Source organism: Clavelina lepadiformis, chromosome 5 (genome assembly GCF_947623445.1).
Source record: "Clavelina lepadiformis chromosome 5, kaClaLepa1.1, whole genome shotgun sequence".
Classification (NCBI taxonomy): domain Eukaryota; kingdom Metazoa; phylum Chordata; class Ascidiacea; order Aplousobranchia; family Clavelinidae; genus Clavelina; species Clavelina lepadiformis.
In genome coordinates this window covers 10,671,237-10,694,282 of record NC_135244.1, presented here as the reverse complement: position 1 = coordinate 10,694,282, position 23,046 = coordinate 10,671,237, and the positions used below count along the sequence as shown (strand labels likewise).

General features: G+C 35.2%; 2 protein-coding genes across 4 annotated transcripts; both read right to left on the bottom strand.

Moving 5' to 3' along the window:
• LOC143458629 (thiamine transporter 2-like) lies at window positions 1-12,196 on the bottom strand. The gene is made up of 9 exons (XM_076955444.1): window positions 10,401-12,196; window positions 10,165-10,310; window positions 9,785-9,904; window positions 4,973-5,285; window positions 3,472-3,703; window positions 1,944-2,136; window positions 1,625-1,780; window positions 553-681; window positions 1-336 (listed from the first exon to the last, which is right to left on the bottom strand). The coding sequence occupies exons 1-8, from the start codon at window positions 10,503-10,505 to the stop codon at window positions 561-563; spliced, it is 1,386 nt and encodes a 461-aa protein (XP_076811559.1). The 5' UTR covers window positions 10,506-12,196; the 3' UTR covers window positions 1-336; window positions 553-560.
• A 3,636-nt stretch (window positions 12,197-15,832) lies between these two features.
• On the bottom strand, window positions 15,833-19,381 carry LOC143461058 (uncharacterized). Of its 3 annotated transcripts, none has more exons than XM_076958811.1 (7): window positions 18,282-19,381; window positions 18,135-18,187; window positions 17,650-17,995; window positions 17,385-17,502; window positions 16,703-17,243; window positions 16,423-16,541; window positions 15,833-16,317 (listed from the first exon to the last, which is right to left on the bottom strand). In XM_076958811.1, exons 1-7 carry the CDS (start codon window positions 18,590-18,592, stop codon window positions 16,147-16,149), a joined length of 1,659 nt encoding a protein of 552 aa, XP_076814926.1. In that variant the 5' UTR covers window positions 18,593-19,381; the 3' UTR covers window positions 15,833-16,146. The 3 variants fall into 3 exon arrangements, with proteins under 3 accessions (XP_076814926.1, XP_076814924.1, XP_076814925.1); XM_076958809.1 differs by having other exon boundaries at window positions 17,385-17,514; window positions 18,282-19,378; XM_076958810.1 differs by having other exon boundaries at window positions 16,715-17,243; window positions 17,385-17,514; window positions 18,282-19,378.
• Between the last annotated feature and the right edge of the window lie 3,665 nt (window positions 19,382-23,046).

Sequence of the window (23,046 nt, the reverse complement as noted above, 5' to 3'; positions counted from 1 at the left end):
TATAAAGAAGTCACGAGACTATACCTGCAGCTGTATTGCATTTAGCAAACTAGTGGTCAAAACACTGTAAATGTAATAAAGAAAGCAGACATAGATAGAATTGTCATTTCAAAAAAATTAAAAGTGGACACCTTAAATGTTCATCGATTTTGTTATACGAATGGGAACGCTGGGCAAAAAAAAAACAAAATTAACCAAAAACTGGAGATGATTGTTTTCTACAAATGAATACTGCAAGTGTCATGGACAAACAAAATCTCTAAGAAAAGCATCCTTGTTATGGTAGAAGGAACAAGTCTAATGATTACAATACAATTAAAGGTATAGCGATAGTATTGTGACGATTACGTCACGACTCACGAGTTGTTTTCCAAGATGTTTGAAATTTAATTTGGGATTTTGTAATTCTGTTGTTTACCAAACTTGAGTTTTCCTTAATGACGTCAATAAGGAAAACTCAAGTTTGGTAAACAACAGAATTACAAAATCCCAAATTAAATTTCAAACATCTTGGAAAACAACTCGTGAGTCGTGACGTAATCGTCACAGTATCATGAAATTCAATCAACGTTTTGAGCGTTATCGTCCTGATTAACTTCTGCTGGCTTGGTTCTTTTGGATAAAAGTCTATCATATGATCCATGTAGTAAAAATATGAAGGCAAGGATACCAAAATAGACACTGAAACATGTGTATAAAATTTCTGTAAATATTTTCTTAGACGCAAGACAAATATTTTCCTTAACGTCATATACAAGAAGCATGCTACACTTGTTTTCATATATGTGCAGCTACCCAAAGTTATTTTAAAGTAAATGTTTTGTTATCACAATCAAAACACCAAATATTACAGCTAATGAATTGTATTATAAACAGTAAACACAGTGGAAGCTTACTAAATTGAAGGTAAGGGAAAGAAAAATTATTTTTAAGTAAAATAAAAAACAGGATATAGTTTGTCACTCTGAAGGTTAACTTTATATTTTTCTTTACCTTAAAAAAACATAACGTTAACCTTCAGAGTGCCAAACTATATCCTGTTTTTAATTTTACTTTAAAATTTGGTTAACATGGTTTATAAATTACTTTAAGTCGTGTAAAGTTTGAATAATCTGAAGTTACTGGTGGCAAGGGTCTGTGAAAACGAGTATTCTAAATGCCAATTTGGCTATCAGTAAACCTGTGATTAGATTTCATTCCAAAATTTTCCTAACCACTAAAACCATTCGTAATGCTGATCAATTAGTTTCTTCAAACAATCATTTCAAAATATTTCTTGTCATCTGTGATCCAGGCAAAAATTAACATGCCAAGCTGTCATTTGATTAACCAAGAGATTACTGGCAACCAATTCACCTTGAGTGTTGAGTAACAATGAATGAATTTTTAAAATAGTTTCAAAGCAACACATGCTATCATGCACTTTGTTGACCATAAAAACATATTGAGTACCAAAAAAAACTTGTCAGTTGTATTCATATAGTTTTATAGGCAATTTACTGAGACCAGTGAAGGTTTTCTGACTAAATCAAAATTGGTAGTTTAATGAAGAGGAGTTAGAGAGCTTCCACTGTATACATAGTTTAAGCTGACATAACAATAACAATCATAATTTTACTCATACCTGTAAATCAAAAATTGGGTTTCTACATCTAAGCCAAACCCAGCTTGGTCAATTATTATGACTGTAAGAAGAGTATTAAGGCTAACTGCCATGAATGTATTTGCCCCAAATAGTAGGGCAAATCGTCTTGTGTTCAAGCCAACTGCTAGCTGATATCTAGTAGAATTAAGTAATTTATGAATCTAGCACAATTTTATTTTGCAACAAAAGGTATGTATGTAATCACAAGCAAATATTGTACCAATAGCTTCATAACATCATCTAATGTAGTCCATACCACTGATATGCATAATACCAAACTGAATATAAAATAACCCACTGTGTGATAGTAATGACAAAGTTGTAGAGCAAGATGTATGCAACATATGCAGCATAACATGCCCATATGCTGGTCGTCCAATACATTAAAAGTAACAAGCCACACTTGAACACAGAGGAACATCCAAGCAGTATTTCTCCCCATTTGGACAAGTTTGTCTGAATGTAACTAACAGAAAATGCCCCTAGTGCCCCTAAAGTAACATAGAATTTGTTACTGTTAACAAATATTGCTAGAATATTTCGAGGAATAATTGGAGTTTAATTTCTTAGGATTTATATGAAAAAACAAAAAATGCATACCACTCGGACAACCAATTAATCCCATTATTTTAAATTAATGTTGCAACCAAGATTTTTTTCTAACTCAGTCAATTTAAATTTAAACTGTGATTCAAGACCATTAACTCCAACAAGTTTTCTCAATACACGGCTGTTTCAAAATTAGTATGGTTGTTTCTTGTAGAGAAGTATAATTTTCAGAAAATTACCATTTTTAAAACCTAAAGCTCTATTTTTGATGTCACATCTGTCATAGGGTGACAAGAATCAAGTTAAGTCAATTTGGACATTTAACTTTAAGTCAATTCAATACTGGATTTGTTGCTCTACAAAAATATGCCATTAAATGCAAAATTCAATTGTAATAAACTAGAAAAGGTGCATAATAAAATAATTAAATCTTGAGATTCAAAAATAAAAAAAAATTTACAGAGAGACAAATTTCTTCGGCCCTGTATACATTTTTTGCTATATGCATTGATGCGTACAGTCTCACGAGAAGCACCTTTACATTCCCGTAATCAAATTATGGAAAGGGAGCACTAATATTTTTAGAATAAAAATTACAACCAATGGTTGATTGAACTGTGTACTAAGTTTGATATAGTTCTCTATTTCATCTGGAAAATGTGTTTTTAGAGGGAGGTCACAAAAAACTTTCTTATATGTTTTCTTGCTTTCATAGTAAATAAAAACAGGATTAAATACAAATTCATCATACTTTATTTGTAACTGTACTATCAGTATAGTTACAATTATATTGTATCTATAGTCAGTTATATGGTAAGATTTTTCCAAGTATATAAACTTGTCAATTTAAAAGGTAACTTTTTCAGTTCATTGATCAAATCTAATACATCAGTTGTACATATAATTCAATTTTATAAAACCCATGTTCATTTTGGTAAAGATGAATGAAATCATTTTAGATTAGTATTGTTTGTAGTTCAGAACATCTCTCATGTTTGCAAAATTTGATGTGAACAATTTATATATCATTTACTATCGTTACATCAGTTGTTCATGCAATTCAAATTAAAAAAACCTTGTTCATGTTGGTAAAAGATGAATAACATTATTTTGAATTAACCATATTTCTGGACTTTGTAACATCTCACACATTTGCTACATTTTGATGTAAATGATTCATGTACCATTTGCTATTGTAACATTGGCTACATTTTGGTACATTGCATGTTGTTACACTAAACAAAAATGAAGATACATCATAAACAAAATTCACTTACCCATAATCGTTGCAACAGATTCCACAGCGCCATTGTAAACCCGGGTTTCATTCGTAGCACTAGGGGAGATATTTTCCCATAAATTTTGGATGTAATTAACAACAAGCATCCAACCACATGTAGATAAAGCCCACCATACTGACCAACGCATGAGTGTAAAGTTAGAATAACATGTTTTAAGATCTGTTAGTAAGCTCAATAAAAGTATTTTAGATTTGGAAGCTTCTGTGACCTATAATGTTAACAAACAAGTATACATGTTAATCAATTGTGCTCTTTTTAAAGTTTACTTTGATAACTTAGGACAAGCAAAGAGTAAAAAATCACTGAACGTGGACCACTTTAATCTGTTCGCAACTGCTGCTACCACTTAGTGGTATGGTTAATGTTTATAACCTTATACTTTTGTTGAATAATCTTGCATCAGCTCACAGTACTTGACTTATCACCTTATGTATTAATTAACCTTATTGCCTTTTTCTTGTTTCCAAATTAGATATGGATTAGGGTTAGTTCGGATATCAAAAATATTTACTATCCGGATATTTCTGTTGTAGCTAACCGGTGAACCGGATTATAAGCAGTAAGCACAAAGCAGCCTCTTTATCCTAATTTCTAGTAAAACATAATGTGTCGATTGTAAAAAAGTTCAAATGTGACATAGTTTTGTTATGAAAAAACCATATGTGCCCAAAATTTCACAAATTTTTAATGTTTATTTATTATTTTGTTTGTTATAATTTAATTTTATATTTAGTAAATTTAGAAGTGTGAAATCGATCTCAAACAGCTTTCTTCATAAAACCGCCCAGTCCTCACCCTGAAATGCATGTACTAAAGCAGCGTGGTCCAACTTCTTTTCATCGCGGGCCAAAATCAAAAAATTTTTTTATCTTGCGGGTTAATGTTTTTAAATCAGAACTGAAGAAATGTGAAATTAGAACTGAAGAACAATGTGACATTGATATTAGAACTGAAATTAGAACTGAAAAAAGTTCTCTTTTTTATTTAAAACTGAAATTAGAATAGTTCAAAATTTTTAGCTATTAATGCTGATCAATGTGACATCTGCGGTCGAGGTTCTTCCTCGACAATAGCGACTATCAAAGCTGACTATCAGTTCGCGGGCCAAAAAATCGGTGCTCGCGGGCCTGCAGTTGGACCACGCTGTACTAAAGTATCAGTCTGATGTTACTTGCACATTTCAATGGATTTGTGTATTGTTTGTGACATAATAGAATTGTTTCCTTCAACATTTAACATCTTGCAAGAATTAAACTTTTAACTTAATTTCAACATGGAGTTTCTTCTGTTGAAATGTCTCTTGTCTCTGAATACTTAAAGCTATTCTAGGAATCAGATACTCTAATAATAAGATGCAGCCAGATTATTATCAAAAAAGGTAAAACAACCTACTATCAAATCTCTATGTCACATAATTTTTAATCAGGATTATAGTTAGCAGTATGTTGTTTACAAAAATATAGGAGCTACATCTTACCTTTTTGACAGCAATACTATTTGAAGTTGTATTAGAGTCACATTCAATATGAGACGCTTCTGCGTTCAATACTTTTTGTTCTTCTTTATCCGGCTTGTGGTAAAAGAACAAAGTCTCAGTTGGCAAAGGAAGAAAGAATGAAATCAGGAATGCAGCAAATATGTTTGCCAAAGCGATAACGAAAAGATAGAGATAGTTTATTTGGGCCACAGAAACCAGTATCTGAGCCAGAACTGCTCCCAGAAAAAGACCAAACAATACTACAGATCGAGTGTATGATGTAACCTGCAAGTATCTTGTCTCAGGTACAATGCTGCAACAAAAGTCAAGATGAATGGTTTTAAAAACTTATAGAACCGAAATACATTACCTTTCAGCATATGGATTGCAATCTGTAACTGGATATTTTTTTCAGTAATTTTGTAATAATAATTTTTTATCACTAGCATAGGCCTGTTTTGTTCATTTTTGAGCTTTTGCCTAAAGCCAGAAAAGAAAACTTCATAAATATTTCCAGTACCTATGTAATTGAACCTGAATTTCTATCAAGGTATGAAAATGTATGGAAGATAGAATGTCCTCACTCTAGCATGTGCTAATCAAGTAGATATTACCTAAACATATTAATAAAAAATTTTTGGTGTTGCCAATTGGAAAATTTTCGGCAGTTGCACCTTTTACTTAAACAAATGTGTTAATAAGAACTGTGGAAGTAGTGTGGAAAAGAATAAATTTATGATAAAAAAACCATAAGCACTTCAATATGTGTATAGAAAGAAAGTTTGAGCTCAAAATGTCCACCTGAAATGCGAATATTTTGAAAGAATTATAAAAATTTCTGATCTCATCAGAAGACAGATGTTCCTCCTTGCCAGATATTTTGTCCCTTTTGCCTTTTACTAAAGTATCGTTTTCACCAACGCATACTGAATCTAGATGTTTGAACAACAGCTTTGCACAACATCTATTCGAGGGTGTCAATATCTTCCACATAAACCGAAAGTTCCCTCAGTTTGATGATGCCAGTATGTTGTATGCAATGGCTTCCCACTTGAGCCCAGTTGGTGTTATGAGATTTAGACAGTGCTAAAGGCTTCATCAGAAGGATATTCATGTGACATCTATCGCAGGAAAAAATTTCAGCTGAATAAATGCTACAATCAATCAGATCCTGCTGTTGGGCACTGCCCAATCCTATGCATACTTCTGTACACTTCTGTGTTGGAAAGGTAACTAAGACGGCTTTCTATTCTTGTTAAGGTTATCATCACTGTGCCTTCCAAACACACACTTCCATGTTTATTCATTAGTTCCAACATATGCATTAAAGTAAATTGATTTCATGGTACACTCAGGCCTCCACAAAACAGCCTCAAACTAATTCATAAACTTAAGGAACAGCGGTGTTAAATAAAGGGCAAACATCTAGATCAGAGGTTCCCAACCGCGGCTCCAAGCTAGCCTTGGAGGCTCTCATTGACCCCTGAAAATCCCACAAAAAATATAAAAAATCTATTTATAATAATTAGGGCGATTATTTCTTGACTTGTCAAAAAAAGTCAAAACTTATAGCGTTAGGTCAAAATTTTTACAAAGTCAAAATTGTTTACAAACTTCATTGTCATAGGGTTGTAGAGGTTGCACTGTCAGTGAACTTTTCATTTTACACATTGTAGCCTACTTTATTCTGTTTTGAATGGCCCATTGTCTACTTATAGTGAATCATAAACGATTAATGGAATTAATTAGGTTGATATGGTGTGACGCTCAACAAACCACGAAACGTGTAAAATTTCTAGTAGGTCCTATAAAACAGACTTAGAAAAGCAGTTATTGCCGCTATAAAACTATGATAGGATAATCATCCATTTGCATAAGTTTTAGTATATTCAGCCAAAAATTATGTCAGATCAGCCTTCAAAAAAAGCACGTACTCTTCAGCAGGAGAATCGGGTCTTTCAAAGCGCTTGGGAAGAAAAGTATTTTCAAATTGAGGTAGACAACAAAGCACATTGCCTTCTATGTCCTGCGGTGATAAGTAGTGTAAAGTCTTTTAACATTGAGAGGCACTACAAAACTCATTCTTCAAAATATGATTGCTACCAAGGAGAATCAAGGAAAAGAAAGTTGGAATCTCTTAAGTCGGCATGGAATAAGCAAACAAATATGTTCAAGGTTAGTAATGAATCTGGATGTATTACCAAAACATCATACAAGTTGAGCTATCTACTTGCTTGCAATATGAAACCATATTCGGATGGTGAAATTATGAAGCAGGCGATAGTTACGTTTGCAACAGATTGCTGTTCAAGTGCCATACAACAAAAGGCAAAAAAGTTGCAGCTGAGTAATACTACAGTAACTCGGCGCATTGAATGTATATCAAACGACCAACACGATCAGCTTCTTGAGAAATCAAAAAATTTTGTATACTACTCTTTTGCACTTGACAGCTCAAAAGACTTCACTGACACAGAGCAATTAGCCGTGTTTATTAGGGGAGTTATGCCGGATTTTACGATTTATGAAGAATATCTCACTTTGCGTTCTCTCCATGGCACAACTAAAGGAACAGATATTTTTCGTGAATTTCATGCTACTCTTGAAGAAGCACATTTGGACTCAACAAAGTTGTTTGGAGTGGCAACGGATGGTTGCCCTTCCATGATTGGAGCAAATCGAGGACTTCAAGGGCTCATCAATAAATGGCGAGAGGAAGATCATCTTGCTCCTGTGACATGGCATCATTGCATTTTACATCAAGAAAGTCTTGTTGCTAAGTCACTCAACATGTCTAATGTGATGGATGTGGTAACAACAACCGTAAACTGGATTAGAGTCAATGCATTTAACCATCGGAAGTTCAAAAAGTTTCTAGCAGATACTGACGCTGAGTATGGTGATCTAATCATGTTCACAGCTGTGCGATGGCTAAGCCGCGCTACATGTGTCAAAAGATTCTATGACCTTCTTCCTGAGATTAAAACGTTTGCTGAAGGAAAGATAGATATCCCTCAGCTTGGCGATGAAGTTTGGATTGCTGATTTGGCGTTTTTTGTTGATATCACTACACACCTTTCTACTCTAAATCGAACTCTACAAGGCAACAGCAAGTTTTGTCACAATTTGTACAGCACAGCAATTGCTTTTGTTAACAAGCTTTGTCTTTGGAAAACGCAGCTTGCAGGTGGTGTTACAATACATTTTCCAACGTTATCTGACCATCGAACCAATGGATCATTTGAAGCATACAGCAGACTTATCAGTAACTTGATTGATGAGTTTAACCGCTGCATTAACGGAATGAGTTTATTTTTGCCAATGATGAACATGTTTGCAAATCCTATTGCAGTTAATGTGGCCACAGCTCCTGATAGTTTTCAATTGGAGTTGCTGGACATGCAGTCAGATATCGAGCTCAAGCAATTATTTCAAAGTGAAGACCTACTTGAATTTTGGAGTCGAGTTCCAGAGGGAAAGTATCCCAAATTGAAAACCAATGCCCAGAAATACGCCTCTGTATTCGGATCAACTTACGTATGTGAAGCACTTTTCAGCAAAATGATCAGAATCAAAAATAAATATCGCAGTCGGTTGACCGATGACCACCTCAAGCAGCTACTGCATACTGCATCCTCTGCAATTGCGCCTCGCTTTGACAAACTTGTTAAAGCCCAAAGCCAATGCCAAGTTGGACATTAAATTGTATTGTGTTATTTTTCTTGTTTGTGTTGCTATTCGTTGGTACATGCTTTAAAATTTTTGTTATAATTACTTGAGTGTTTTCATGCGGCTCCATACGTACTCTGAAGTTTGAAATTCGGCCCCAACACCAAAAAAGGTTGGGAACCACTGATCTAGATACACAGTGACCTTAAGGTTATTTACACCATACATAACTGTTTAATTCCATTGAGAATATTTACAGTTCGCCAGCCATGGGCCCAGTTTCCACCTGCTAGCCTATTAGGCATGCTTTTAAGCCATGTAATCCGGTGTGAAAACGTGGCGTAAATTGTGTAGAAAAGATACCCAACTGCCATGAAACACTGCAGTACTCCATTCCCCGTGAAAAAGTTGGGTAACATAAAACAACTATAAATACTGATACAAAAAAGTGAAACATGGTGTTGATGATGAGTTGTTGACAATAAACCAGCATGACAAAGTTGGTCTATGACGGACAAAATTGGTCCAGGCACATAACACCACACCTTAAAGAAATTCATAGCCAAACACACTTATAGTGAACATTCGAGTAATTTTCACTGTCTCAAGTGCAAGATGTCTCTCCTAACACAAAGCCACCCTGTTAGTAAGTTTCTGATTACAGGGGCTTGTAGGGCAAATGTCACTTGGCTTTCAAATGCCTCTCTGCCTAAATTTTCAAAACATTCCGTCTTAACTGTGCAACCAACATTCCAGCATGTTTAACTTTTAATCTGACATCCTTCTTTCAAGCTTGGCATGGGTCACTAAAACACAAAAACACACTTCATTTTTTGTGGTATTCGCTCATCGTTCTTGTGAATGCTGTTATTAATCGATGGAGAAAAACTCTTGTGTTATGACTGGTTTAACATTAATCCAATTCAAGCAGTGAAGGCTAAGAATAAATGCTTCCCTTCAAGCAATCAAGTTTATCTGCTGGAACAAGGCAGCAGTCAAAAAGGAATGAAGTGTAATGATTTTAATGTTATTTTCGTTATTGTATGGTTTAATAGTATTATCATATGTACACCAGTATATGTGTAAAAACCATTTATCTGAAGTAAAATGAACATTAAACTAGTAATAGCTACTGTATTTAACCTGTATATGTAAGAATAATAACCAATTTCAGCTGCTGTTGCCATTCCATATAAAACTTGCATAATTTGCATCTGAAGAATATCATCACCAAAGATCAGTAGCAACCAACAGCCAACTAAACTAAAAAATTGAAAGTTTGATATGAAAAGACTTAGTATCGTGTTGAATATTGTCTTATGGAAATCGTTTTTTGGGAAAACAATAATAAACTCATTTGTAAGTTCAGGTTGCCTGCATTATGTCTATTTTATTTGCATTTTTGCTGATGCATAGAAATACATTGCCAACAGAAATTGTATAAATACTATACAATACATGAAGTCGGGTAAAAACTTGCAATTAATTTATTCCGTGTTTTTAAATATTGGTACTATTATTACCTCAGCCCTTCAAATATTATAACCGGTTTGTATTTCATCCAATCGGTTAGAAGAAAGACAGGAATCAGAAATGCCATGTATGAATAAGTCCACACTGGATAAATTTGGTTAATCAGGTTTGTTGCAGTAAGGTTCTTGTTTGGACCCTGTGTGTCATGTATGCAAGGAAAACTACATTAGTATCATATTCGTCAACACCAAACCTAATTATGACAATTTTTACAAGACTTTATTACCATGAGATAAGGAGTCAGGTAAGGCTCAGAAGGATTAAGGGAGCGTAGAAATCCATTTGCACACAATAATATTGTCGGCTTAATCCAGATATTCTTTAACTGCATCTTGTATAATATCAACTTTAATGTAATACTTCCTATTTCAGCCTAGCAACAAACACACCAAAATGTCAATTTAAACTAGACCTGTCAGCCTGTGGAGTCGATCTACCAACAACCTTTAAACTCTGACTCCTCTTTTTGTTCATGGCATTAATCGCACTTTGTATTACCTATTTTTTGGCATTGACTGTGGAGAGCAAAAAGTATGGTGCAAACATCGTTGTAGACTGGTCAAACAAATATGTTTATAAAGAATAATCAATGAACGGAAAAAAGCGACAAAGCCCTGAGAGCTTAAAACGTGCAATAAATAAATTACAGACGTGCTACAACGATGGAGCTTAGTACGACCACTAAACCCAAACGTGTTAAGTTAAGACAAAATTAAACGCTAACAACAAAAATAAAATAACGAAAAATAAATAGCAATGTTAGTACTTACATTAATATGCACACAAGGGAACTTTAGGTCATTTCAAGCTTCTTTTACAGCTTTCAGTGAAAATTTGCCAATTGTTATAAGAGTATGATATATTATGAGACGCAGAGCTTTTTAGAAGGACTTGAACGTTGTTTACAGAACACAATCTCACTTTCTTGCATAAAATATGGTAACAATTCAGCATGATGTTTCCGTTAAATACTGATGAAAGAGCCGGGTTTTAAAAGATTTTTTCTTTAAGCCTTGAAGCCAGCAGCTCAGCAGATTCCTAAGAAAGATTCAGATCTCTTGCCAAGTCATTGAGTGCTCCCTGAGAAAACTGTTGCAGAAATAAAAGAGACTGGGGGAAATTATCAGTTATCAGCAAGAATGTTATCATTGTCAGTTGAAACATCCTCTTCTACACTGGAAAAAGAAGACTCTAGCTGTGGTAAGCCTTCAAAGACAGGAATAGAAAGTTCTTTACTCTGTGGAACTGGCCTGATTACGGAGCATAAGTTTGGATATGTCACGCAATTTCTATTTCTCCTATGGATACCTTTAGTGTTCACTGCACAAAAGCAGCAGTCATTGCAGTGATCTTTTAGTTCTCACCATACCATTAGAACTGCAAACCTAAAGATTTTTCCACTATTCTTTGTCCATTGCCTTATTTGTTCAAAGTAAAGTTTACACATGATGTGCAGTGAACAAGGCAAGTCTTGATCACCAACCATTACTTTAAAGTAAGTAGCCTACGATAAGCACACTTGACAAAATAGCTGATTGCTTTCCTGTTATGCTTTAATGTGTATTCGCCACAGATATAGCAGAAAATATTTGGTTCATTTAAACAACTTCTTCTAGTTCTCCTTGATGTAGCCATAACTAAGATTCTTATTCTGTCTAATTTTAATAAGTGTAGTGCAACCCCTAACTTCACTCGCCATCTGTCCAGATTGGAATCTTTCTACATAATTTGCACTCACACATGAAGGCCTAGATGGGAAGGAGTTATCAGCATCAGATAAAAACATATGATGTTACAATTGGAAGTGCGAAACTAAAGGAGTCCTTTATTATTTAATCTGTCATTTCAATCAATTAAGACGTCCGCACACTCTAAAACTGCACCTTATACCCAATCAGAAGTATCACAAAAACAGTAAGAAAAGCGCATTTGCATTGTGAAAGCAATCAAACCTAACATAGTGTAGGGTATCCGTATAGACGATATTATGATGTCACTAACAACCACTTGTCAATTGAGGCATGCAACACAGAACTACCAAATACGATTTGTACCAATACGATTTGTGATGTTATATGGTAGTCAAAGACCATGGCTAAGTCATTCATTGCGGACATCACACGAAACGAAATTTTTGAATAACTTAAAAAGTTGACCTGATAGAGAAAAATGGACTGCATTTTTGAAATCAGCAAACCAAATTTAGTTTAGAACAAAAACCTTGGGCACCAAAAATTGTGTTGGCCAGTGTTATTAGTCTTTTCAGTCTTTCCATTCTTAAATAGGGGAAGTACCTTGGAAGTTCACAATTCTTCGATAAATTTTCCACTGTTCTACTTTTCCCTCCAGGCACCTCCACAAATCCGGCCCTGGAACAAGGCAACATATTGTTGAGTTAAATTTTTATCGCGTAAAAGAACTCATGTGCTCGCTGAACGAAGTATTTACAACACAATACCGAGAATACTTGTAAAAAGATTTAAAGTGGGTCGACAATTTCTATTGTTAAGTATAGGCGATCGAAAAAATTTTGCCACACAAACAGTAACTCAGAAATGGTCTGGATTATACTCAAACTTAATTTTCAGGTTGCCATTATTTCACCAGAAAAAATCGTGCGTTCGAAGTTATTTTTCACAGTTTTTGTAAGCCTAACTTCAATTTTAATAACCTAAATCTACCTTCTAATGTAAATTTAATTCCAACAAAACCTTAAATTACTAAAATCAACTCTTTGCATGGCCTTTGTTCTGATCTAAACGCCTATATCTTTAGCAATAGGTTGCGTGACCTACATAGGGTGAAATAGCCACTTTGTAATTTTAATCCTATGCGCACTTAGCAAACTTTCCAATCTGATAAACCCAACCTAAAATAGGACCTTAAATAGCTAAAATCAACTTTTTGCATACATATTTTTTCGAATAGAAGCCGCGAATAACATTTTTTATTTTTGATCAATTTGTGCGGCTTCTAATCTAGGCTGTTTCTATTCAAAGGCGGCTTTTATTTTTTACTCGATCGATCGAGACAGTTCCACAAAGAGAGTACCTATCGCAGAAGCTCATGTGTGTGAGCGACGTTCAATAGAGTGGCTTAATACTTTAGCATTATTCGTTTCACTTACTAACCTATTCAAAAGCGGCTATTTATCAAGAAAATACGGAATCTATGAATCTACATTCTATAATCTATATCTAACTTCAACAAAACCTTAAATAGCTAAAATCAACTTCTTGCATACCCACAGGGTTTGTAAGGACTATGATTATAATGTACAGTTTTGAAACGCCGTGTACAACTTGTAAGTAGTCGCAAACCTGGAAATGCGAAAAACGAAAAATAATAAAAACGTAAAAATAGAAAAAAGGCCCAAAAAAGTTGGGTTCGTGAGGGGAGCTATGGTCCAATGCCCTTTTTCCCTCCCCCTAAATACACTATAGTCCCCAAGATAATAAATTGACAGAGTGGCAGACTAATATATGCTACAAATATGAAACCAAAATAAAACTACGAGGTTATAATGACATTCCTATTTTGTGTTCACAGTGTCCCAAAATAGATAGTGCTAACTGCAAATGTCTCAAGCCCATTATTGAGAATCTTATAACGTTTGGCTTTATCGTTATGTAGATTTTTGGAAATATCTGAGTTCAATTACCGAATTCATAATAAGTGGGGCAATTCGTGGTTAACAAAGTTATTTTTGTTAGCAGAGAATAACAAGAAAGTCGTGGAAGCCAAGTATGACTGTCCTTAGTATCAATATTCGCAAAAGTATAAAGTGAACAAAAATCAGTTTTATTGTTAATTGCTTTCTTTTTTTGTTCTTAGGCCAATTTAGATTTACGCATCAAATTACGCACATTTTGTTGCAAATTATTTGCTTTTATATGTTTTCTTTTCATTTTTTTTGGCAAAGCTAAGTAACAGTAGGTGTATAGAATTTATGGTTTCATATTGCAACCGAGTGGTAGCAAAGTCCTTATGTTAACCTCTGATTGGTAGAACCACCGCAGAACGGTCTGCATCAACGTCACCCACAGTATTTTTGCTGTCAATGTAATATATTTATTACGCAATAGTATGTTTGTTACGTTACAAAATTTATCCATTATTACCATTGTCACTCAGTTATCACATCAGTTACATGATTATAAAAGCAATATTGCTTCTTTTGGTAAGAAAGACGAGTCAGAGTTTTTAGTGAAGCGAGAATAAAAGCATAGATTTTGTGTTTTTCCCGGTTTTCTGGCTCTTTTTTCTATTAAGTCATTTTTTTGCAAAAATAAAGTCAATTTTTAAAGCTTCTCAGGTTAATAAAGAATCGCCCTATTTAACCCTTTCAAGACTCCCGGGACATATATGTCCCGCTGGACCGCGTGCTCGGACTGTTATAATTCAGGTTTGTCCCCAAAACCCACGTTACATCGACTTTTCGAGCTTTATTGACTTTTCGCATTACGTCATGTTATGGTGTTTCAAGCTGTATTATGTAAAACTGTAAATATATTGAAGTAAAACCATTGAAAAAAGTACTTTGCAGTACGATAAAACAAATGCCGTCTTGAAAGGGTGAGTATTGACTAATCAGTGGGAAGCGTATCACTGCAGATCCACTAGTTCGTGTTGCCTGGCTGGCACTAGCAGTCTGGCACATAAAGTTGATTAAAGCAACGGTTTTTGTACATAACAGTTGGACACTGATCAGTGAATAGATTTATAGGCTATACCAGTTGCATGACAAATGAAAGGAGATCGATTGCACTACTTGACGTATTGCAGGAAACTCCCAACTGTAACACGCCAGCTATTGGTTGCCGTTATTCTGGTTACTGAGCGAGATGGCGTGTGCGTTTATCAGAACTTGTAGGCCTACAAAGGCTAGCTTGGTCACCCGGACTCAATGAAGAACCATCATCAAGTTTAAGTCATGCAAAGACGTTTCTTAGTCCGAGGATAAAGACTATGATACCATACCATAAGCCAGTTAGGCTACAATCATCACAAACACGAGATTATTGCTGATCAGTTATTGTCTTGACTTCTCAGTTGACTGATTAAGAAAGAGGTGGTTAGAAGAGGTTACAAACGTTTTTACATAAGGCAGTAAAGGTACCATGATATAGCAAATTATAAAAAAAATGCGTTGCTTCAGCGAATGCTGCGTGAGCACGACTTGCCTAGATGGTCATTAAAGTCGTATACATGAGATGATTTTAGACAATCGCCATTCGCCTAAATGCCTAATAACATCACTTTTTCGAAATGGCACAAAGAAAAAAAGCTAAGCGGACGATAAATCGGAAAGTTTTCATCGTCCTGAAAGGTGTTTTATTAGGTTATAAGAAATTTCGGTACATACTGATATCGGTACGCCTTTTCAACAGTGGTTTCGGTACCAGGTTCTCTTTTTTTTCTTACTCTCCTTCATTTTTTTCTGCTCACGCACCATATGTATTTATTCTATTTTTTCTGACTACCAGCGATAATTAATGAATGCTTTAATATATCGAACATTACGGCTTTCATGGCCTTGAGAGCAGTACATAGTGCTTTTTCATTGTGCACCTGATGTTGTTAAAGCGGAGTAAGTTTAGGCAAATGAAAAGCAAAAATGCTTATTTGTAGCCTACTCGACAAAAATAAGTATCTGTTCTCTGTTATTTTATTATATGAGGCGTTTACTTACACTTTGTTGAATACTTTACAGCAAAAGAGAAACCGAATTGAAATAAGCTAATACCAATACAGACGAACTAATTAATGAGTTTATAAAAATCATAATGTAGTTTTACTCTAAAACGATCAGTATATTATAACACGACATACGGTGAAGTTAGCACTATATGTATGTAGCTTTAGTAAGAGAGTATAAATTTGTTTGTAGATAACAAAAGTGCTTGTATATTGTAACAAAATATAATTAGCACTCATTAACTTGTAATATTTTACAAAAATAATTAATTGGTCTACATCGTCGAACAACAGCAACACAGTGAATCCTTGCTTACAGCCGTTGCCGGCAGTGTTTTGGGACGAAAGGTATTTCTTGATGTCGGAGGATTTTTCACCACAATCTGCTCATTAGCTGTAGCAGCTAAAACCCCCTCTGTTTCGAACAATTTTTCTCCTTTTGATTGCTGAAAAATAGGGGGATATATATTGGTAAATCAAAAAACTCCCAAATCTCTTCAAAATTACAGAAGGTGTACTGAACTATAGAAGCCACAACCAATACTGCTTACCGACAAATGCTTTGCATTGCATTTGTAAACGTTTTCACAATTATCTTTACTAATTAAAACGTTTTCCAGAGTTTTATCATGAAATTCCTCATCAACACTTCCGTTACAATCATTTATATCTGAAAAATATATTTAGTTCAGTCAGTAGCCTATCGATTATTGCACAATTCTGAAGACTTTTGTTTAATTATCCACAAACAACATTCATTTTGCATTTCACATGCAAATTAATAATGTTTGCTTTTTAATAAAGATTATGACAACAAATAAAATCTAAAACCTGAAACTAAACTTTTATCTTTTGTGATATCTTCATAGCAGTCTTTCCCCTCACAGTTCGATATCGGGCCATGTTGTTCAGCTGCAGCCACATTAGGTGTGAGACTAGAACAAGGACATGAGGTACCTTTGGCTATTTTTTGGTCAGGCGGCTCTGACTTATCACTATAATCACAAAGCAGATGTTTTTGAAGTGATCCCTCTACGGTCTGTTCGAGATTAAGGCCACAATTGTTATCACGAATGGAAAAGTAATTGTTGTCTTTCTCACAAGTTGAATGATCTTCCTGGGTTTGATTTGTGAAGTCACCGCTACCAAACATTCCAATAGACCCATTTTGATTATCGTTCACAAATTCCATGAAAGATTTGTCTCCTGTAAAGTTAGGCGATAGAATGTGAGATATTGTTGAAATTTCGTTCTTTTGTGCTTCAGAAAGATGGGGTAAATTTTTTAAGTTTGTCGGAGTTGAGCTCGCAATTTGGCTAACTTTCTCAGTTTCTTCTATTGGTTCATCGTATATGTCATCAACTTTTCGGATCTAAACAAAAGTCGTTCAAGTTGCATAGCATTAGCATGCATACGAAATGAAAAATTTCTAGAAACTATACAGTTGCTAATAGGTATGTATGTTTTCCTTAAAGGATAAATGGCAACAAAGAGACTTGAAGTGAAATTATACCTCTTCTACTGTTATCTCTTTTGAATCAGCTTGTCCATAGCAACCAGGTAGAACATTTTCAGATGATATCATAGAAAGAAAATCATTTAGGCCTCCAGCTGTTTCATTACACGCAATTCTAAACGCACTTCTGTATTTAATATAAAAACCGGTTGACATTGTTTACGGAAGCTAATCGTATGAAATGTAACCCATTCGATAACAGCATGATATTGCGTCGGATTCGATCAGTACACACATGAAACAGTATTAAGAAAGCAATTACCTGCTTGTTATAACTAACGGCATTATAGTATCAATATGTTGCGATTGCGACGCTAGTGCGGTAAGTGGTAAACTTTGGTCGTCCATGTGGTTGAAAGAACCCGATATCAACCAATCCCTCGTGTCTTTATGCTCATCCACTGATAACCATTGCTTTAAGGGTGAAATATACTCTTCTTGTTTAACATCATCGTCATCAACTGAAAAATCTTCCAAGTCGGAAGATGAATAGTATGGTTCCACAGGTGACTGTATGATAGTCGATAATTCGTTGTACGCTTTGTACTCGAGCTTTTCCGGTGCTGTCTCCATATTAACAGACGATGAGTGTTGCAAATGTTTGAAATCTGAAATGTACTGCAGTCTTCAAAAAACTAGCATAAATTGCAGATCCATTAATAACTTGCATAATGAATAAACGAGTTTAGCAGAAAGTTTTTTCCACTACAAACGGTAGTCGGTACTGCCACATACAAGCAACCATACCCTTTCTTATATGGCTGGCATTCTGTAGATCTAAGGGAGACGATATGGGAGTTCTAAACAAAAAACACAAACGACCAATATGGTTTAGTTAGATGAGGAAATTGAGCACATTAATGGACTTAGATCAACAGCTCATCTGGTAACTACTTTCGTATGTCGAAGGTGAAAGGATCAAATGAACATTGTGGTGAACTTTGACGTCCAACGGCATCTCCACACAAACTACGTGTTTGGTCAGACTTCGCTTTTCGTCGCTTGATTTGAGCTCTCTTCCACGTGCGATAACTGCGACTGCTAGTTGTGCTATGTATGGACCCAGCATCCGAGCTTGCATCATCAGAAACATCGTCCAGACTTTCCCTTAAGGTACGTATTCCAGCTTTCAAATACCCCGGACATTTTCGGTTCATGAAAGCCCGTCTGTGAGTAAACACAGAGGCGTTTGTGCTGACATTCATCTTAACATTTATCAAAACATAATTTTTGCATATAACCTATATGGACTTTTAACCCCTGCGAAAACAAAATATGCAAGCAGCTGTGTTGATCGACAGCCGGGAGCACGTGCATAATCCTGTCGTTCTAATGCCCATTGATCGAAATCAAATTCGTTACTGCCCGCGACAAGTCTTTGCGCGTATGGTTTAAAACCTAAAACATTTTAAACTAGCATCCAACGCAGACAATTTCGCGAACAACTGACATCAACTTGTTCTGTGTTTTGCATTCTAGGATGCTTTATACGGTAATTTTGAAATAGCTAGCAACCACTAGACCAACTGAAAACTTTTCATATGCGGTTGTATATAACCTTACTGCCGTAGTAATTCTGAGTATACTGCCAGAAGCAAATAGAGCAATAAATAATTTATAATGTTTTCCATCACTTTCATCCTCCCTGTTTTTTCTTGCCCACTGTACTGTGCAGTGGCAGAAAACTTCTGTTTCCTTAACTTTGTCTTATCAGTGACCTGATTATTTGTCTCTTTGTGTCGAAAAATCCTTCATCAAATGCACAAGTAAACAAATAAAAGAGAAACAACTGACTTGGAGAAGTTAACCGAAAAAAAGGGCTGATGAAATCTAAAGGACTAATGGAGTTAACTTTATCATCAGTTCTAACGCAAGCAAGCACGTCTTGCTGATAAACCCTAAAATGTTTGTCGTCACAAAAACGCGCCTGTATTGCCTATCCTCCTGCATTGTAATACAAGGTTGTTATCAACTGTTTCAGAATAAAAACCGGTTTGCGCTTAATTGTCTAACTCCAATACTTTGTCACTACGCGCTGCGTAACATGGATCAGGAAACTATGTGCCAATACATAGAAACTGCGTTCAAGCGTGACACTTTCCATAAGCCTTAAAACACAAATCGTTCAGCAGCTGAACAGCTGTGGTGTGTTGAAGGGTAAAGAGTAAGAATAAAAGTTGGTAATTTCTTATAGACAAAATACTGTACAACAATAGTAAGGTTAACTTGGATACTGATGAGAAAGCTCCCTAAGATAAATGTCAACATTCATGATGTACAAGGCTATAAGTTGTTGAAATAAAACTGCTCTGTAAAACACTCAAGCAACATATAACTCAAATACATGTAAACTTGTATACAAAAACAAAATGTGCAGCTAAAGGCTACATAAGCATGTAAAGAAGGTATGCAAGTATACCTTACCCGTTATTTCGTTATGTTAAATACCAAAAAAGTTGAATGTGTTGAAATGCCTAACGCCTGTTTATGGTCCAGGAGTTTCAAACTTAACAATTTATAATAATCCTATAAATATTTATGTAGTTATAGATAGGTTAGCGCTGTAGGCCTGCTTATTATACTTTACCAGCTGAGTTAAATATTTTTCAAAAGCTTCAAGCGACCCGGCATGTAACCTAAAGGCTAAACACACGCTTTAAGCGCACGCAAGATACATGTTGATCATGCTGGAATGTCGAAGAATGTACCACATGCCATCAGTTTGTCCCTTTTCAATTCTGGGTGCGGTGTATGTAGTGTAATACTGTAGTAGCAACAAATGAATTACTCCAATCCGTTTGACGTAGGAAAGCCTATTCAATTTTGCACAGATTGTTTGAATCGATCATGTGAAGCGAGCACCAAACATGTGTAGAATACATTTAAACGGTTGTTGAAGCGTAAGTCTTTGCAATTTGCTAGATCTCTTGAAGCGCTTAATCTGTTAGATTTGGTGAACATTTTTGCCCAGAAACTACAATTCCGATGTCCGCTAAATGGCGTTAAAACCCCGTTTTGTTGCCGCTAGTATACAAGTTATATAACAACCTATCGAGGCATGACATAAACTGGCCCTGATATATGACAAAAAGTTAAAGATATAGGACAAAATTTGGAGTTGTCAGTCCATGGCATCCGAGTGCATGGGTGACATCAAATTTTTTAGACAACAGTGGTTCCATTGCAACTTTGTGAAAGAGTCTAAAAAGGAGAGAGATAATGTCAATATATTGTTCAAACTACCATATACTATAACGAAAACTTACACTGAGAGTTTATCCTTGGGCAACATTGTTTACAAATCATCAGCGTTTGCTTGCAATTTTACAAGATGGATGATTCTATGTGACAGCAAACCATTTTTACAGGTGGTAATCTAACATCGATTTCATAACAAGTTTGGCAAATTAGCTATATTATCCAATGGTTTTACTGTCGTGATATTTGTCCTTTGATGTGGAATGTTCACAATAGTATGATACCTTTGTATTTGCTGCCTGTCTGTATCAAACGTTAAGGTTGTAAACCTAACCGTTTTGTGACAAGGCTTTAAAAGGCAAATAGTGAGGAGCTTTTAATATGTTATTTCCTAAAAACGTCAATGTCGGTAACGCTCTGTTCAATTTAGATTTACAACAATTGTAATGATCACATTTTATGGTCACTGTTTCTATATTATCCGTTCTAGCCACCATAAACAGATGTTTTTGAAAGATACTAGCTTTAAGCATACGAAGCTAATTATTTTTCTGGAAGCTTCTATATACCGTTTGGTTTTAAATTTAAAAAAATTCCTTGATTCATCTCAATTGGATGCGATAACTAATGCTCCAATTCATAGGCGTAGCCAGGTGGGGCGAAAGGAGCCATGCCTCCCCTCAAATTTTGTGTCTATAGGCTTCTACATCAGGTGGCGGTGTCTTAAAACAAACACTTTCTAGTTCCCCTGAACTCATGAAATATTTGGTCCCCCCCCCGCAATTTTTTTTCTGGCTACGCCACTGCTCCAATTGACACAACAATGTACCGGTAGTCACTTGTGATATTTGTATTTCGTTTGTCGGTTCGATACAAAACCAAATGCCTAGCTACTCAGTAAAGTATGCTTGAGCTTACGTGGTAAGGGGCGAGAATTTTCTTATACAATTGGATAATCTAAATTGGTTATTCATCTCGTCGATAACAATTGTTCAATTACAAAATAATTCATACATCTTATACCAGTTTCATTCATTTGAATACTTTACAAGTTAGATACATACATTAGAAAAACATTCGCTTAGCTTAGAAAATATCTATGTATAGTTGTAAAGTGAGCATTTGTTTAGTTTTTACAAGAGGGTCAAGGTCAAAGTGATTATTGAGGCAAAATGCCATCACAACCACGAAGTGGCACAAGTGTTGTTTTTGCGGCTTTTTAGAAGTCAGTCTTTCTCACTAAAGTCTATAAAAGCGTGTTGCAAGCAAGTTTGAAAAACGATCCAAGTGAACACCTAAACCAAATATTTCGGACCATTTTGGTGGAGATATTTGCCCTCGTGTTTTCTTTGGCCCTGCGTGTGCTTCATCCTTGTCGCAAAAGCTCTTATGGAGTCACAGTATGTTGATTTCGTATCTACAAAGATAATCTTCAAAATTCAATTAAAACGCTATTTCTTTTTGGTATATCACAAGCAAAAGTGATCCTATTTGCGTAACCATTTAGAGAACTTCCAGGAAAAACGCTTTGTCTCTACCGGCAAGTTTAAAACCGTAATAGCATCGGCTGCAAAGCTTCATTCGTTTCCGCCTTTCTCTTGGTCAATATTTTTACAGACGATAGCGTCTCATGCGTGATTTGGGGCCACAGTTTACTTAATATTTTGTTTCCCGGTTACTCATCCGTTATCTGATCTCTCGTCAGGACCGACGTATTTGCACAACAGGTACTGTTATTATTTCTGAGCAAACACGCAGCAATAAAACCGCCCTAAATCGCAGAATATTTTATAATCGAGTTGGAATTAGATCAAAGTTTCTATTGTTTGATGTTCGCTGAACGTTAAGCTAACAGAGTCGTTTTCTGATTTTCATCCGGAGTTAACAACTGGTATGCGATACAAAAGGAACTGCTCCACAGACAAAGTTGTTCTTTGTTATAACGCTTATAATTATTTACTGCCGCAGAATACGAGCCATTTTTTACAAACAGGATAAAGTCGCAAGTCGCTTTATTAAATCTGATAAGTCAGGAGTGTTGAAATGATCTAACGAACTTGAAAAGAAAAGATAATAAAGCTTTTGTCAAATTTTACCATAAAACTTTTCATTATAGTTACCGCTCGTTTTATGGAAGCAAAATATTTCTCAGACTAAAGTAATTTTCATTAGTTTGGCATTCTTGCAAACATATCTTTGTAGGTATAACATACAACGTTCCACACTCTTAATCATGTTATGAGGACAACCAGTTAATGCCAATTTATACACGGTGATGCCAACTGCAGGAAACCAGCAAAAACCTAATGTTGTTTTGTTTATGTAAAATGTTCAATTTTTGCTGTAAATGTATACATTTTTTTCGAATATACTTGTAGTATATGTGTTAGCCAATAAAGAATAATTTTAGAATTTGGTTTATATATAAACGTGATATACATGAAATATATAATATATCTAA